Genomic DNA, 15802 nt, shown 5'->3' on the forward strand with positions numbered 1-15802 from the left:
GCGAACTGTGACGACACAGAAGACATCAGCACGTTTATCCGGGTCACACACGTTAAAATAAAGAGCAATTGAAGCTATCATGTATTAAATTAAAAGTTTAAGTCTACAAAAACTATTACATACTGTTTGTTTTGCATGTATCTGTGTTTGCCTGATAAGATTACATCTTTGTATTCGGCGTCGGTGCCGTCTTCTCCACAGCAGATTGATGTTGTTGCAGAGCTTGGTGCACATAAAGAATGACTTGTATAAGTCCAAATGCTGGTGTTGATGATGAAATCCATGATTGTTATTTTCCTCTCTGTGACATCCATTTTCATATGGCCTTGTTTTTATTTGGTGGTAAATCCACACCCTCTGACGATGACGCGTCATGGGCTCCCATAAATAGTATGAACGCGGGTCGTTCACCAGTGAGCACTTTGGTTCCCAGTGGAACTGGTGCGGGAACCGACACCAGCACCGTTCTGACCGGCCTGAAAACAGCTTTTGAGGAACCATACTACTTTGAGGAACCATACTACTTTGAGGAACCATACTACTTTGAGGAACCATACTACTTTGATGAACTATACTACTTGCTTATCTGTATGAGAAGCTGAACTAGGCCGGGCCTGGTTTGTACTTGGATGGGAGACCTCTGAGAGTACAAGGTGTCATAGTGAGGCGATAGTGGTTCTGGTGGAAACTGTCATTGTGCCCTTATGCAAGACACTCCACCCCCATTGTCAAGTGTGAATGTGGTGTGTGAGTGTTGGTCGAGGTGGGCTGAGTGGGGTGAATGAATAATGCACTGTAAAGCACTTTGGGTGTCTTGAAGGTGCTACAGAAATCCAACACACCACTGTTGCAATTCTAGACTTACATGCTTTATTTATTCACATTTCCTTGACTTTTAACTCTTTTTGGTCGGCTTATTATTCTGCTGGTCAACTGCACGTCTGTAACGAAAAGAAGTTTGCACATTTTTTTTATATCATAGTTTGTCTCCACAGACATCAAATACAACGTGTCGATCGTGGAGCGGCGGTTCAACCCCAGAGCTGTCCTGGACAACCCCGCCCAGGCCCTGCCCCAGAACCTGAGCCTGCTGCCCGGAGAGGACTTCTGCCAACACATCTACTTCCACGTCATGGTGCGTCACTCTCAACACCGTCTGGAGCTCTGAGAGAACTACAGGGCTAATCTGGAGCCTTCACATTCTACTGTATATTATTGTACTGTTGTGTAGGGTTAGAATTCCTCTGGTACATTTACACTGAATCAAACACACCACCGGAGGCTCTGTTTTTAACTCACAACATGTTGTTACAATTATGGTGTATATTTACATGTGTGTTCTGGGTAATTCTGAGATATTTAGGTCGTGGCTTGTATAGATGAAATGAAATGTGTATCTTTTCTTTTCCCAGCGATATAAAAGAATGAGAACTTTGCACATTAGTTCCTTGAAATGGTGTGTTGGAGAAGAGGGAGCAGCCCAAAAACAGGAACAGAGAAGAATCCCACACACAGTTGGTCCAAGTACCATTTGTTCTTTTGAATTTCAATTAAGAACGAAAAACAATAAAATGGGAAAACAGTTTGTTATTTCATTATTGTTGTTTCAACCTCTATTTACAATGTTTAATTTAAAGTTTACAGTATTTCAAATTACACCGATCAAAAAGCAGTCTTTGTGCCTATTGAACAAAGGAGAGTTTATTGCTGCTATCTGTTTGTTGTCATGGAGTTCAACAATGACTTTCTAAGACATGAAAGTAAACTCGTCGCTTTAAAAGAATACGATGTTTGTCCACAAAATAAGACCATTAGGTTTGGTGTTTTTCACAAAATCCTCGAATGCTCATTTCTGAGCACATCTTAATTCCATTTTGCTTCAGTGTGGCAGAACTTTCCACATGTTTCTTTCCTGCTCCAAACAACTCTGTGATGTATTTAGCATGGATTTGGATGGCAGCCATGACCTATAACATACAGACATACAGACTGATGCTTCCAAAAACTGAAAAATATGCACTAGGAAGCAGAGCGGCAGAACCAGAGAGAATAAAATATCAAAATTGAAATATGCACAATGACTGTTTTTTTGACAAACCTTTTCCCCATTTTACTGTTTTTCATTCTTTAATGAAATTCAAAAGAACTAATGGTACATGCAAATTATGAATTTAATTAGGACATCAGCCACGTTTCAGCACTCGGCCTTCATCAGGCAAACAGAGGAAGAGCTCTATGTGCCCATTGTAAATAGGGCGTGTCAAGCACCCAAGGGTGACAGGTTATTAAATGAACAGTGTACCCAGAAAACAAAAGACAAACACTTACAATGTAATATTTATCACATATTATAAATATGTTACATATTAATATATAACATAGTTATTTTAGTTATTAGTTACTTTTTCCCCAAAATTGTCTGCCTAAAATAAATGAAAATACATTTAACTAAAACAAAATGAATGTTACAAAAAATCTCAAACTTTGTGGGAGTACAGAAAGTATTCAGGAACAAAAATATGTGAGTAATATGTGAATAATTTTAAAACAAAAGTACCAGACAAAACATAATCCTTCCGAGGGGACATATCTGGCATCAGAATTCCCCAAACCACATTCAGACTGGAGGATGTGGATGCATCATTTTCCGTTGTGCTGGTTCCACCTCTAAAATACATTCAAATAGTATTTTTATGAGCAGTGCCAGACTGACTTTCTCTGCAGAATATGAGGAGAATGTTGTATCAATCCATCAATATCACTTTATTTGTCCCAGAGGGGCAGTTTAAGCACACAGAGCAGTAAAACAGAAGAATAATAGTTCAGCTCCACAGGTAGAATTATCAGGTAACGTCTGGGCAGTTTGAGGGAACAAAAGAATTACAGTTTACAATTATGTATGACGTATGAATGTAAATCACCACATCCGTAACGTTTTAATCCTATATTACACAAAATAGATTCTTGTGAGCTTCAATCCATGTTAGAATGTTGTTCTCTCCTCAAAAACAGACCTGGACTTGTGTTTTATTTCATTCACATATTTTTGAGTAAATTATTAGTCTGTCTTCATCTCCAAAACTCAGAATGCTCTGTTCCTCCTTGTGATGTCATGTAGTGGTGGTTTTCAAGTTAACAGCTCCTTTTACCTTTAGGTCAGATGAGATTTGGCAATTCCAGAGCTGAAATCATCCGAATGATTCTAGTGAAAGTGTGTGGATTTTGAAGACACTCTGGAGCACTTCCTGTGTTACCTCATGACATCATAAGTTGGAACAGAGTGTTTTGAGTTTGAGAGGAGAGCTCAGCCTAAATGTTCAGGCTGATGGAGTGTTTCGTTGGTGTTGTGAGTGCCACAGATTGTGTGTTTGTATTAAGTGTAACTGTGTACTGTCCTCCAGGAGACCACAGACTACACCAGACCCATCGTCTTCACTGTGCAGGTGGGACTGCAGAGACCTGAGGACGCCCCTGTGCTGGACGACGCCTGGCCCACGCTCACACGCACCGAGGTCACCCCACACTGCACCACTACACACTAGTAGTACACAGTACTAGTCACACGCACCGAGGTCACCCCACACTGCACCAGTACACACTAGGAGTACACAGTACTAGTCACACACACCGAGGTCACCCCACACTGCACCAGTACACACTAGTAGTACACAGTACTAGTCACACGCACCGAGGTCACCCCACACTGCACCACTACACACTAGGAGTACACAGTACTAGTCACACACACCGAGGTCACCCCACACTGCACCAGTACACACTAGGAGTACACAGTACTAGTCACACACACCGAGGTCACCCCACACTGCACCAGTACACACTAGGAGTACACAGTACTAGTCACACGCACCGAGGTCACCCCACACTGCACCAGTACACACTAAAGTAGCAGTATGCAGTAATGGTTACACGCCCAGAAGTCACAGGACACTGTATCAATACACACTATTGAGGTTAAAGGACACAGTAGGAGTAGTAGGAGTAGTCGTAGTAGTAGTCATAGTAGCTGTACATACTAATAGTCACACTCACTGAGGTCAGAGGACACAGTAGGAGTAGTAGTAGTCATAGTAGTAATACACGGTAATAGTTACACGCACTGAGGTCAGAATATACAGGAGTAGTAACAGTAGTAATAGTAGTAGTAGTAGTAGTAGTAGTAGTAGTAGTAGTAGTAGTAGTAGTAGTAGTAGTTGTAGTACTAGTACACAGTAATAGTTACATGCACTGAGGTTACAGGACACAGTAGTAGTAGTAGTAGTAGTAGTAGTAGTAGTGGTAGTAGTAGTAGTAGTAGTAGTAGTCACATACATTGAGGTCAGAAGACACAGCAGGAGTACAGTAGTAGTAGTAGTAGTAGTAGTGCATTAGTTGTAGGTTAAATAGTTGGTGTAATATCAGTCTTTGCTGTAATAGTACTAGTGGTACTAGTAGTAGTAGTAGTAGTTAGCATTAGTCGCTGTAAAAGTGATATTATAGTTATTGCTGGTGTAGCAGTAGTCGATGTCACTTTGATATTAGTAGCAGTAGTAGTAGTAGTAGTAGCAGGAGCTGGTAGTATGTGTAAGTGTTGTACTAGTAGGTGTGATAGTAGCATTAGAAGTAGAATTAGCAGCTGTGGTAGTAGTAAAGGTTAGTGTTGTTCTAGAGGAGGCTGTAGTAGGTGTAAGTGTAGCACTAGTAGATGTAATAGTAGTTAGTAGTACTAGTGGGTTAAGGTGCAGTATTAGTAAGATAAGTGCTAGTAGTAGTATTTGTTTGTAAATAGCAGTAGTCACTGTGAGAGTAATATTGTTATTTATGGTGTAGCAGTAGTAGAAGTCACTGTGGTAGCACTATTAGTAGTAGTAGTAGTAGTAGTAGTAGTAGTAGTACTCGAAAAGCACTCAGAGAGCGCAGACCTCCGCCAAGGACTACAGTCCCCCTCATATTAATTGTGTTTTCCATAAATATTTGTCTCGTATCTTTCAATTTGGAATATGAAAGAGGATCCCATTGTCCATCCCTGAGTCAAATTTCATGGGGTTTGGTCAATAATTAACCCAGATATTGAGAAACAAAATTTTTGGCCCCATTTACCACAGTGTTCACTAAAATTTCAAAGTGATCCAGAATCCAGGATTTCTTCCGGATCACCCCCAAAATGAAATCAGTTCTTCCTTTTCACATTTCCAACAAATCCTGAAAATTTCATCAAAATCGGTCCATAACTTTTTGAGTTATGTTGCTAACAGACAAACAAACAAACAAACAAACAGACAAACGCCGGCAAAAACATAACCTCCTTGGCGGAGGTAAATATTAGTAGTATTAGTAGCAGTAGTATGGGAGAGGACCAATATTGTAATATATATTTGCGTGTCGTGCTGCAGCTGCCCTTCTGGAACGGCTGTGACGAGGACGACTGTATCCCAGACCTGTTTCTGCAGAGTATGACCGACCTCATGACTCCCAAGTAAGTACTACACAGTACCACCAAGTACTACTGTACACAGAACCAACCTGTACCACACACCACCACCAAGTACTACTGTACACAGAACCAACTAACCAGCAAATACTAGTACTAAGAAGAAGGTTGACACATTTACTAGTATATACTGTTGTAGTAGTATGTAGTAGCCTAGTAGGTGTAATAGTAGTAGTAGTATGGGAGAGAACATAGTATTCGAGTAGGTTATTTGACAACCCTAGAACCAATGCTCCTTAACGAGTGAAATAATAAAACTCTTCAAAAAGGCACTTCTAATTAGCATATAAATGCAATAAAAAAAAACAGTGGAGTAAAAATGTTGGAGCTATTAGTAACACTATTAATCTTTTGAGCTCAAGGTATTTCTATCCTGAATTCTCCGAAAAAAATGAAAGCTGAGTTTTATTCAGATTTACGTGGAAAATGCTGCTGCTGGAATGGTGTAAAGCAGAGTCCTTTTCTATTTCACCTGATAAAAAATACATGAAGACAAAAACAGTGAAATCCAAAACCTTTGGAAATAAGCCTAAAAAATATCTGAGATAGTAAAAACACCACCTGTGCCACTCTGATGACAACCTGTGTAATACAGATTTATTAACTTTATTATCAGGATATTTTACTTCTACGGTGTATTATTTTTTAACTTAAATTAAGTAGCCTGTGGAAACCGTCTGACCTCGCAGCATTAGGATTCGTTCACTCGACGGTAGGAGTGCACTTTTTTAATTTAACCAGTCGCTGCTATTTGGTCGTGACATATGTAATGCACCAAATCCCATAGGGATCTGGGAACACAGAATGTCTGTCTTCATCTACATCCATCTCGACGCTTTGTTTACTGTTGTGCTGTTCGACGCGACGAGTGTGCGGTCTACAATTTACGGGGTTCTTGCAAACCGTCGAGTGTAATCTGATTCCTGACCTAGTCACTGGAGAGAAATGAATTTGAGCAGAGGCACTAGTTGGTGCCAGTCTGGCTCTATTAACTGCTCACACATCACATTTTTAGATCACCATTTGTTGCTGTGTACAGTTTCATATTTCACTTTTGTGTATTTATGGAGGACTGTCGGGTGGGAGCATGGGGGATGTAGACTTGTGAGCATTGGACAGAATATTTCACCTAACTGTAAGGAAGGTTTGAATAGGGCCTGGGAGAGATCACTAAATTACTCAAACATGCACGGATGACCTTTTTCTAAAACCTCTTTTTTCTAAACCTCTCAGGCAGGTTTTTAATGAGAGAATAATGTTAAAATACTCAAAAAGTAGATTTTGCATAATATCCTTTAATGTTCCTGTATCTGAGTAAAACTTGTGTTGCCCCAGAATTTAAGTAAGTTATTGTCAGAGAATCTGGAAGTGCGCGTTAGCACACTAGTTGTTGGTAGCTTTAAAGCCCTCTCCTCTGAAAGCTTTTAAAAGTTTATAAACTCAGCGTGGTGAGTAATTAGCCTCAGAATGTATAAGGTAAGAGAGGAATAACTTTGCATCACTGAAACTGTTTCAAATGAACTAGTTCTTTTTCTAAGACAATAAATCTCAGATCAAGCGCCTTCAGTCAGTACTTGAGGTAGAACAGCTCTCCAACATAAGGAGACACTTATAGCACTGAAGTAATTATGCACATTACGATGCAAATGTTGTTTTAAATCTAATATAAATGTGTACATGTGCAGAGTTCATTGTGCATAACTTTCTGTTTACACTGGAAAAGTGGCAGCTCATAGTTTGGTAGAGAGTTTCCTCTGTTATAATAACTGTAGTTTTCTGAGAGTCCTGGTTCAAAGACTCCAGTGTTTTCCTGAGACCATAGTTTAAAGAAAGACGTGTGCTTTGAGCTGTGCCCCTGACAGAGCCACAGACAGAGACGCACTGATGCTAATGGAGCTTGTACAGAACCTGCTTTAATCTGATAAGCTTCTAATGTGCATTTGATAGATAATACATGATATACTGTACATCAAGTTTACTTACAGGACTTAAGATAACAAGCTTTATTACCTTTAAAGGAATCTGAACTCTTACTGGTTTAAAAAAGTACTACAATCTCCAAAGAAACTGGGTTGTTTGTATTTTAACCTACATACAAAGGAGACATACAAGTTTGTCTCGTTCTCATTATATGGACACATGTATTCACATTTATGTGAAGCTCAAAACCTCCAGAATTCCCTCACTGAGCTGCAGAGGCTGCACTAGCACTGATTCAGGATTGGTGCAGGTGCTGGGGTTTAGGGCGTGTCCATTCCAATCAGAGCGAGACATTTTAGGTTTAAACACACTGGATTTCGGCATTGAACCTGGCAACCCAAATGAGAGAGTCATGTGAGAATCCATGTATCATTCATTTGTTATTTTTTCAAAATAAAACCAAAAATACCGCGACCCGACCTTGGATAAGCGGAAGAAAATGGATGGATGGATGGATGGAAAACCAAAAATAAGAAAACGAAAAATCAACAATTTTCTTCATTATTTGTTTCCAAAACCAAAATGAAAAACAAAAACAAAAACAAAAAAAAACATTTCCGCGACTGCGATGCCAGACTGAACCAAGACTAAAAAAGGACTAAACCAGAACTGAAGAAGGATTAAACCAGGTCTAAACCAGGTCTAAACCAGGACTAAACCAGGACTAAACCATGACTAAACCATGACTAAACCAGGACTAATCTTTGACTTGTCCTCAAGTCTCCTCAGTCCCAGTTTAGTTCTGGTTCGGTTCTGGTTTAGTCCTGTTTTAGACCTAGTTCATTCCTGGTTCAGTCCTGGTCCAGTCCGTAAGGGTCAAAATTGGAAAAATTTTTGTCATTTTTTTTTTTATTAATTTAAAGACAAAATCAAAAACTGAAAAAAAAAAAAAAAAAAAAATCATTACCCGTTTTTTCATTTTGGTTTTGGAGACAAATAATGAAGAAAATTGTTGTTTTTCTTATTTTTGGTTTTATTTTGAAGAACAAATGAACGAATGACACATGGATTATGAGGGTCATTGTGTTTTCTGATTGGACATTAATCTTGAGAAGCATTATATAGGCTCCTGTGCAGATATAACATAAATAACAGGGCAATCACATTTAATGTTTTGTAATGACCTCGTATCTGGGGACATAGATAGGTCAAGATAGTGAAATTTAAAATTAAAATCCAGAGCGTCTTTTATGTGTGTCCAATGCCAGAGTCAGATCCTGTGGCTGATGTTGTGCAGTCTGTGTACGCAGCTGTCTCCTGCATGAGGCCACATCAGTGAGCTTTAGTCTGCGCTCAACAGAGATGAGAGATATGTCAAAACATGGCGAAGATTTTAACTGTTGTTTTGGAGATATGCAAAAATTAGAATATCCAGAGGGGAAACTTGCAGCCTGATCCTCTAAACAAAACCTCCTTCTGCACGTTTGCGGTCAGTTGTACAGACTATTGTTGTTTGTTTGCAGTGATATTTAATTCTGACAGTGCAGAAAAGTTTCGTCATCTGTTTTTGAAATCAGAGACGTTTCGACTCCCATCCGGAAGCCATTTTCAATTTGATGGTGCTACTTACGATACGTCATCCAATCCCCATGATCAATGTAAGATTTGACAAACCCACAGAGCGTACACTGTGTAATCGAAGTGGACTGGGGCAGAGTGTGTGAGTAGTCACCAATAACATTTGATTGCAAACAAATCAAAGTCCATCAAGGCGAGCTGTTGTAGTGCCTAATCTGCAACCAGGGACCATATGTGGAAATCCATGTGCACATTTAAAGAGCCAATCAGAAGTGAGGTTGTTTAAGGTACTCACCCCTTCTCACTTAATGAGTCAATGAGTTTTAACTTGATAACTTAACTTAACTTAACTTAAACCTGATGCAAAGACTAACTGGAGCAAACTCAGGGAAAGAAGGCACCTGACTGGTCTGTTCTGTCCATATTTTGATTTAGAGACAAAATAGTAAAATAAAAACACCAGGATCATGTAGAGTGGGTTTAAACCAAAGACTGTGAGGAATGGGACAGGGTCTTACAAGATAAAAGTGCTACAAGTTTGTGCACACATGAGGAAAATGATCTTGTGAGATCTTTCTTCTACATATTCTTCTACTCCATCCAGTATATTTCCCACAATGCAAATCACATAGTGTGGCCGATCACCTGCTGTGTCTCTGCCTCAAACAGCAGCTGTGTGCATGGAGCAGAGACGCTGGGACAGACCCACAGATACAACACGTGGAAATCAATGCTCTTCATCATGTTATCTTTGATTTCTCCTCCTCATTGCTGCACATTACACACACACACAGACACACACACACACAGTAGGTGTGTGTAGGTTCTGTGCAGCACATACAGCAGGCTTTTTATTGGACTAGAAACAGTAAAACAACAATTCACATGTTTCATTGTGAATCATTGAAATGGATTAAAGCCAGCTTCTTTTTCTGTTTTCAAATTTCAAATTTACATTGTGTGTGAGTGAGTAAGTGCCTGAGTGTTTAATTCTTTACTCTAATTATTACACTCACACTTTTACCAGCTTATGATGATGATTCATAAAGGCCTCAATAAAAGCTATATTTATTTATACTGGATACATACCTTGAGATGGAAATAGAGATGGAATACTGTTCTTACAGTATACTCTATACACTCATTTTTATGTCAGCTTTATGTCAGAGTTTCAGGACAGGACAGGAAATGTATTCAGGCTTTTACAGCACATCTCTTGGAAATGTTAAAAATATTGAATGTTTTGGGTCGTTACTTTGGAAAAATGTGTCCTCATAGGACTGAGTGAGACAGACGCATGGACGACTGCAACCAAAGACCCTTCCTCGTATCCTCATATCTGTAGCCAAAGCAATACCAGGAAATACCTTGAATCGACCTGTTGTGAATATTACAGATGAGCCACACATGGAGCGCATGCTCAGAGCTGAACAAACAAACTCAGGTCATGACCTGTAGACTTACAGAAATGTGTACTGCAACAATCATCACAAATCACACAATACAATACAACACGTGTGAGGTAGTTCTTCACTGAATAAATCTAACAGTACACCATACCTTTTGTATGCATTCTTCATTTTTACCTAAATAAGAAAAATATGAATTTGCACAGAAGGACCTCCATTATAATCCATGCACTAGTCCTAATCCTGTGTGCTTGTCCTATTCCCAGGCAGTTCTGTGCCCAGCCGGTGCAGTCTCAGGGGGTGTTCTGTGGGCACGTGGGAGAGGCTGGCACAGAGGGCAGTCTGCGGGTGATGGAGGCGAGGAGAGGGCGGATGGTGGTGGATGTACGACTGGAGAACAAAGGAGAGAACGCCTATGGAGCCAGAATCAACATCAGCCACAGCCCCAACCTGCACCTCACCAGTCTGCACGTGAAGGTAAGACTCACACCACCACCACCACCTCACCAGTCTGCACGTGAAGGTAAGACTCACACCACCACCACCACCTCACCAGTCTGCACGTGAAGGTAAGACTCACACCACCACCACCACCTCACCAGTCTGTACGTGAAGGTGAGGGCGCTTTCACACGACTAGTTCATTTATTTGGTTCGCACCAGACAATAAAATTGTTCTTATGTAGCATATAGACTCCTGTGTGGTCCACTTTCACACCTGCAAACCAACCAAAATTGACGTATCCAAGGCTCATGCGCACAACCGGTTTGACTGCACGTGACTCAGAGATGCCGAGACTCTCCCACATTCCAGACCTCTTGGAAGTGAGGCCAAGACCCACTGTCTCACCCGGTGGCCTTCCCACGGAGCCCCTCCAAACGGAAGCCAGTCTCTGGGCCAGAGAAGCTTGGACTCACAAACCTATGGACCACCAGTTGTGGGGCAAGCTTCCGGACCCAACCCCGGCCCCTGTCACGCCCGGGGCGTGCGCTCAATTTGGGACAGTGGAACTTGAGGACCAGGACGGGCTGGTGCGCTCAATTCAGAAGTCTGAGCCTGTCCTCCCATGATGTTGGAATAGTTGGTTTGAACCTACTGTCTATGGTTTGGACCTAAGTTGGTATTCTCACCAGAGAGACACACCAGAGTTTGGCATTTGGTGTGGAGTCAAACAGACCAAGATTACCTCTTTTGAGGTCTCAGTCCACTTGATTTAGTGCAGTTTCACACCAACGAAAACGAACTGAACTAAGCGCTTTTGGTTCAGATGGAACATTTGGTGCACCAACTACTGTGTGAAAGCACCTTAAGACTCAGACTCGTCTGTGTGCTCTTATACTTGTTCTGATACAGCTTGAGATCATGCTAAAGATTTAATTCTCTCTTGTGAATATGACTTTTAATGTTGTTTAATTTCAGTATCAGTTATTATCTGATTCTTGACACTTTTGTCAAAAAGTATTGTGAGACTAGTCTCCTCACCAGGCTGCATGTGAAGGTAAGAAGCATGGTGATGCAGCAGTTAGTCCTCTTGACTCACAGCAAGAAGGTCCTGGGTTTGATTCTGGGCCTTTTGGTGTAGAGTTTTCATGTTCTTCCTGTACCATAGAATTCATTTTAGTAGTTGTAGGTCAGTTTTTATAAACCTACAGCATAAATCCTCTTTGTAAACATGGATATTTACTGTTAATGTTTGTAAATCTATTGCAGGACAACTCTGACATCAAGATGGTGTGCAGCCGTGAGGACAAGCTGCGGCCTGAGAGGATCTGCAACGTGAGCGCCCCCTTCATGAGAGCCAAGTCTAAGGTGAGAGCATACTTCTGTACATACATACTCAACGGAAACTATGTCAGAAGCTAATGCTACGCTACGCTTTCATGACTTTTACTGCATCATTATGCTGCTTTACTCATGCTGCCTCACTCAGCTCATAATATGTCATGTCTCAGGTGGTAATGATCAGTACACTCAGCAAGCACATCAAAAACACATGACACTCTGCTTCGGAAACTCGACCATTTGAATCAGATATTGAATTAAGATCAAAACAGACCCAAATGCAAGAGCAGGATGGACCACAGTATATACCCGCGCTAATATCATGGCCATATGTGGAATTTGTTCATATATTAATCCCAGTCTGTGTGAGGCCATGTGTTATTCTCATGGAAGAGGAGCTGCATGTTTGCACAAGCATCATAAAGATTACAACACTTTGTATCAAATCCCAGATAAATGCACTCTCAAGTCCATTTGTGAACTTTACAGAAGCTCCACTATTAGAGTGAACGGATTTGGGTGAACAAAAACTGGGACACTCCTGGTTTGGGGTGACTGGTAAGAATTAAACTGTGACAGGAGTGTGTAATTAAGGAAAACTGTCCTGCACTCGGCCCATTGGAGTCAGTATAGTCACATTTTCTTTGTGTTTCAGTTGTTTTTAAGCAGCTTTTCTGTAGTTTACCTAAACAAATGACAATGTATGCCTCTTTTTACTTTTGGCAGGGATCAGATTGGTCAAAAATAGGGACACCTGGCACATTTCTTGTATAAAACTGGGACAAATCACTGGTTTTGGATAAATCTTCTTTTTGTATATTTCTTCTCCGTGTACAGAATCTCTGCTCACCCTGCTCCTCACTTTTTCTAACCAATTTTCTGTGGTAAACACTGATTACTGTTTTTAAAACTCGAGTACCATATTTTTCGGACTATAAGGCGCACTTAAAATCCATTAATTTTCTGAAAAATCCACAGTGTGCCTTATGTATTCATTCTTCATTTACATTATTATTCATTATTAATTTTCACTCATATTCCACTGAGCGATATTTTTTAGTCTGATAGAAGCTGAACCACATCAGTGCACAAGGAGAGAGCTGTTTTTTTTTTTTTTTTTCCACTTATAGTTTATGAAAATGAGCCATGCGGTTTTAAGTTTCTGCAAAACATAAACAAATGTGCACAAAGCTTCAGTAAACACATTATTACTCAGGGTATAGTTGAGGAAATAAAAAATCCAAATCCAATCCACTTTATTTCTATAGCACATTTCACAAACAAACTGTTTTCAAAGTGCTGCACAAATACATAAAAATAACAACAATAAGATGATAAAATAAACTACTAAAATAATACTAGTTTTAAAATAATAAAACCAGTAAAATAAAATAAAACCAGTAAAATAAAATAAAAACAAAATCATAGAATAGAAATAAATAAACCAATAAATAAATTAAATCAGTAAAACCAATAAAAACACATTAAAATAAATAAAAAGACACAGAGGACCACACAACTCACACGGTGTTAAAAGCCAGAGAATAAAAGTGGGTCTTCAGACAACATTTAAAGCTCTCCACTGTGGGTGCTGCTCGAACGTGAAGCGGCAGATCGTTCCAGAGCTTAGGGCCGACCACAGAGAAGCTCCTGTCCCCCCTCAAAGTCTCAAGTGTCGTCCGTTTGTTTCGCTTAATGCGCCTTATAATCCGGTACGTTTTATGTATGAAAATTTATTCAAATTCAACTATAAATAAAATATTTTAAAATAAATTCAACATTATTGATATTGTGCCTTATAATCCGGTGCGCCTTATATTCTGAAAAAAAAACAGTAATACTGATTGTTCAGAGAGAAAAGATCACTCAGTCAACAATACAATATACTCAATAATGTTAAAGAATGTGACTTACGAATACTGTCTTTGACTGTGAAGATTTGTGACATTTAAAATATTGGTCCCCAGAAAAAAAAGTTGATCTATGACTGATCTGTCCACTATGAAACTTTCCCTCCATCAGCTTGTCTCCATGAATGTATCACCGTGTGGTATTTATTATCTATTTTCTGTTTTTATTGCTCGCCTCTCAGGGAGAAAGACAAGTTTAATGCCATACTGTGGGACATTCCAGGCAAAGGAAATAAGATCACCATGGAGATAATGAAGTGGTGCCTTCAAAAAAAAGAAAAGTCGCACAGTGCAGCTTAAAGTGAGTCTTGCGCACAGATAAACACTATCATTAGTACCGTATTTTCTGGGCTATTAGTTGCTCTGGATTATAAAACGCACTGTCATTAAATGGTCTATTTTCAAACTTTTTTCACAAATAAACTGCACCAGGCTTTAAAGGAAACCCAACAGTGTGATGGGTGAGTGGTTTTGTTTGTTTGGTGCGTTCACGGTGACTCTGGGCTTTGTTCAGTTGTGGCGTGTAGGGAGGGTGTGTCTGGGACCAACGGATTGTCGCCGTGTTCGCAGTGACTCAGTTGTTCAATTGTGTCTAGAAGTGGCACATTGCACTCGCTTTTTCGGTTCGTTCCTCCATTCTGTTCCTCGTCCGTGTGGAGTGATGAGTGTGTCTGTGGGTGTTTGTCGCTGTGCGGTCGTTGTGTGCTCCGTGTGTGTTTGTGTGCACTGCAGGTGGTGCGGCTTTTTAGTTTACTGAAGTCGTGCTGGGACACCTGAGTGGATTAGTGTATAGTGCGCTCTGGATTGCGGGGCGCAGTCATTTTTTGACTGGGTTGGAGGCTTAAGAGCGCCCCCTATAGCCCAGAAAATACGATAAATGTGGCATTCGACACTCGTGCTAAAATCCAGTTATAAACTCAGTTCGTTTTGGAAATTTTGGAACAGCAGAGTCAGTCTCCTGTATTTTTTCCTATATCCTTTAGCATTTGCCCACAAAACAATTAAATGACTAACAATCGAGAGTGTGGGCTGGTACTAACCCGCTGACCACATTTACATGAGGTCAGAGCCTTGTTAAAAGTCATTGTTGAGTGTGTAAACTTTTGTGTGTTCTATTGTAGATCATTATTAGCACGTAAAAGTCTCATCTGAGCTTAATCCACTTTCAGATGAGATTTTTGAACATGTGGTTGTAGAAAACATCTAGTGACCACTAAACATCCACATGGCAAAAGGAGATGACTTCCTAAATGACTGAGGGATTTTACACACATCTAATCATCCACATGTTATAATGTCATGAAATAAACATGTTGTATATGTTTTATACTTTGTCACAGGGACTGGCTTCACCGTTCATTTGCGTGTGCAGGAGGGTTCAAGCACAGGCAAGTGTAGAGTGACCAGATTTTCAAAATACAAAAAAACAAAACGAAAAAAAAAACTAAACTAAAAACTGTGACTCCCTTGGTTTGGTAGTTGGTAATAAAATTGTGTAACGAGTGTGTAATTAAGGAAAATTGTTTTGCACTCGGCCCATTCATAACATGTGAGTCAGTATAGTCGAGCATGTTTTTCTGCATTTTACTGAAACAAATGACAATTTATGCCGCTCTTTACTGTTGGCAGGCATCAAATTGGTCAAAAATAGGAACACATGGGACATTTCTTCTATAAAACCGGGACAAATCATTGGTTTTGGATAAATCTGCTGG

The 15802-nt window shown here is 40.0% G+C and overlaps 1 protein-coding gene across 1 annotated transcript in view; it reads left to right on the forward strand.

Moving 5' to 3' along the window:
• The window catches only part of itga11a (integrin, alpha 11a), a 137795-nt gene that overhangs the window by 97591 nt on the left and 24402 nt on the right, over positions 1–15802 (forward strand). The window contains exons 17-21 of the mRNA XM_020940643.2: positions 996–1135; positions 3402–3512; positions 5391–5473; positions 10662–10872; positions 12106–12204. Coding sequence (XP_020796302.1) covers positions 996–1135; positions 3402–3512; positions 5391–5473; positions 10662–10872; positions 12106–12204 — 644 coding nt within the window. The remainder of the gene's footprint in view (positions 1–995; positions 1136–3401; positions 3513–5390; positions 5474–10661; positions 10873–12105; positions 12205–15802) is intronic.

Source organism: Boleophthalmus pectinirostris, unplaced genomic scaffold (assembly GCF_026225935.1).
Source record: "Boleophthalmus pectinirostris isolate CB_2022bp ecotype Guang Dong unplaced genomic scaffold, ASM2622593v1 HiC_scaffold_19, whole genome shotgun sequence".
Lineage (NCBI taxonomy): Eukaryota > Metazoa > Chordata > Actinopteri > Gobiiformes > Gobiidae > Boleophthalmus > Boleophthalmus pectinirostris.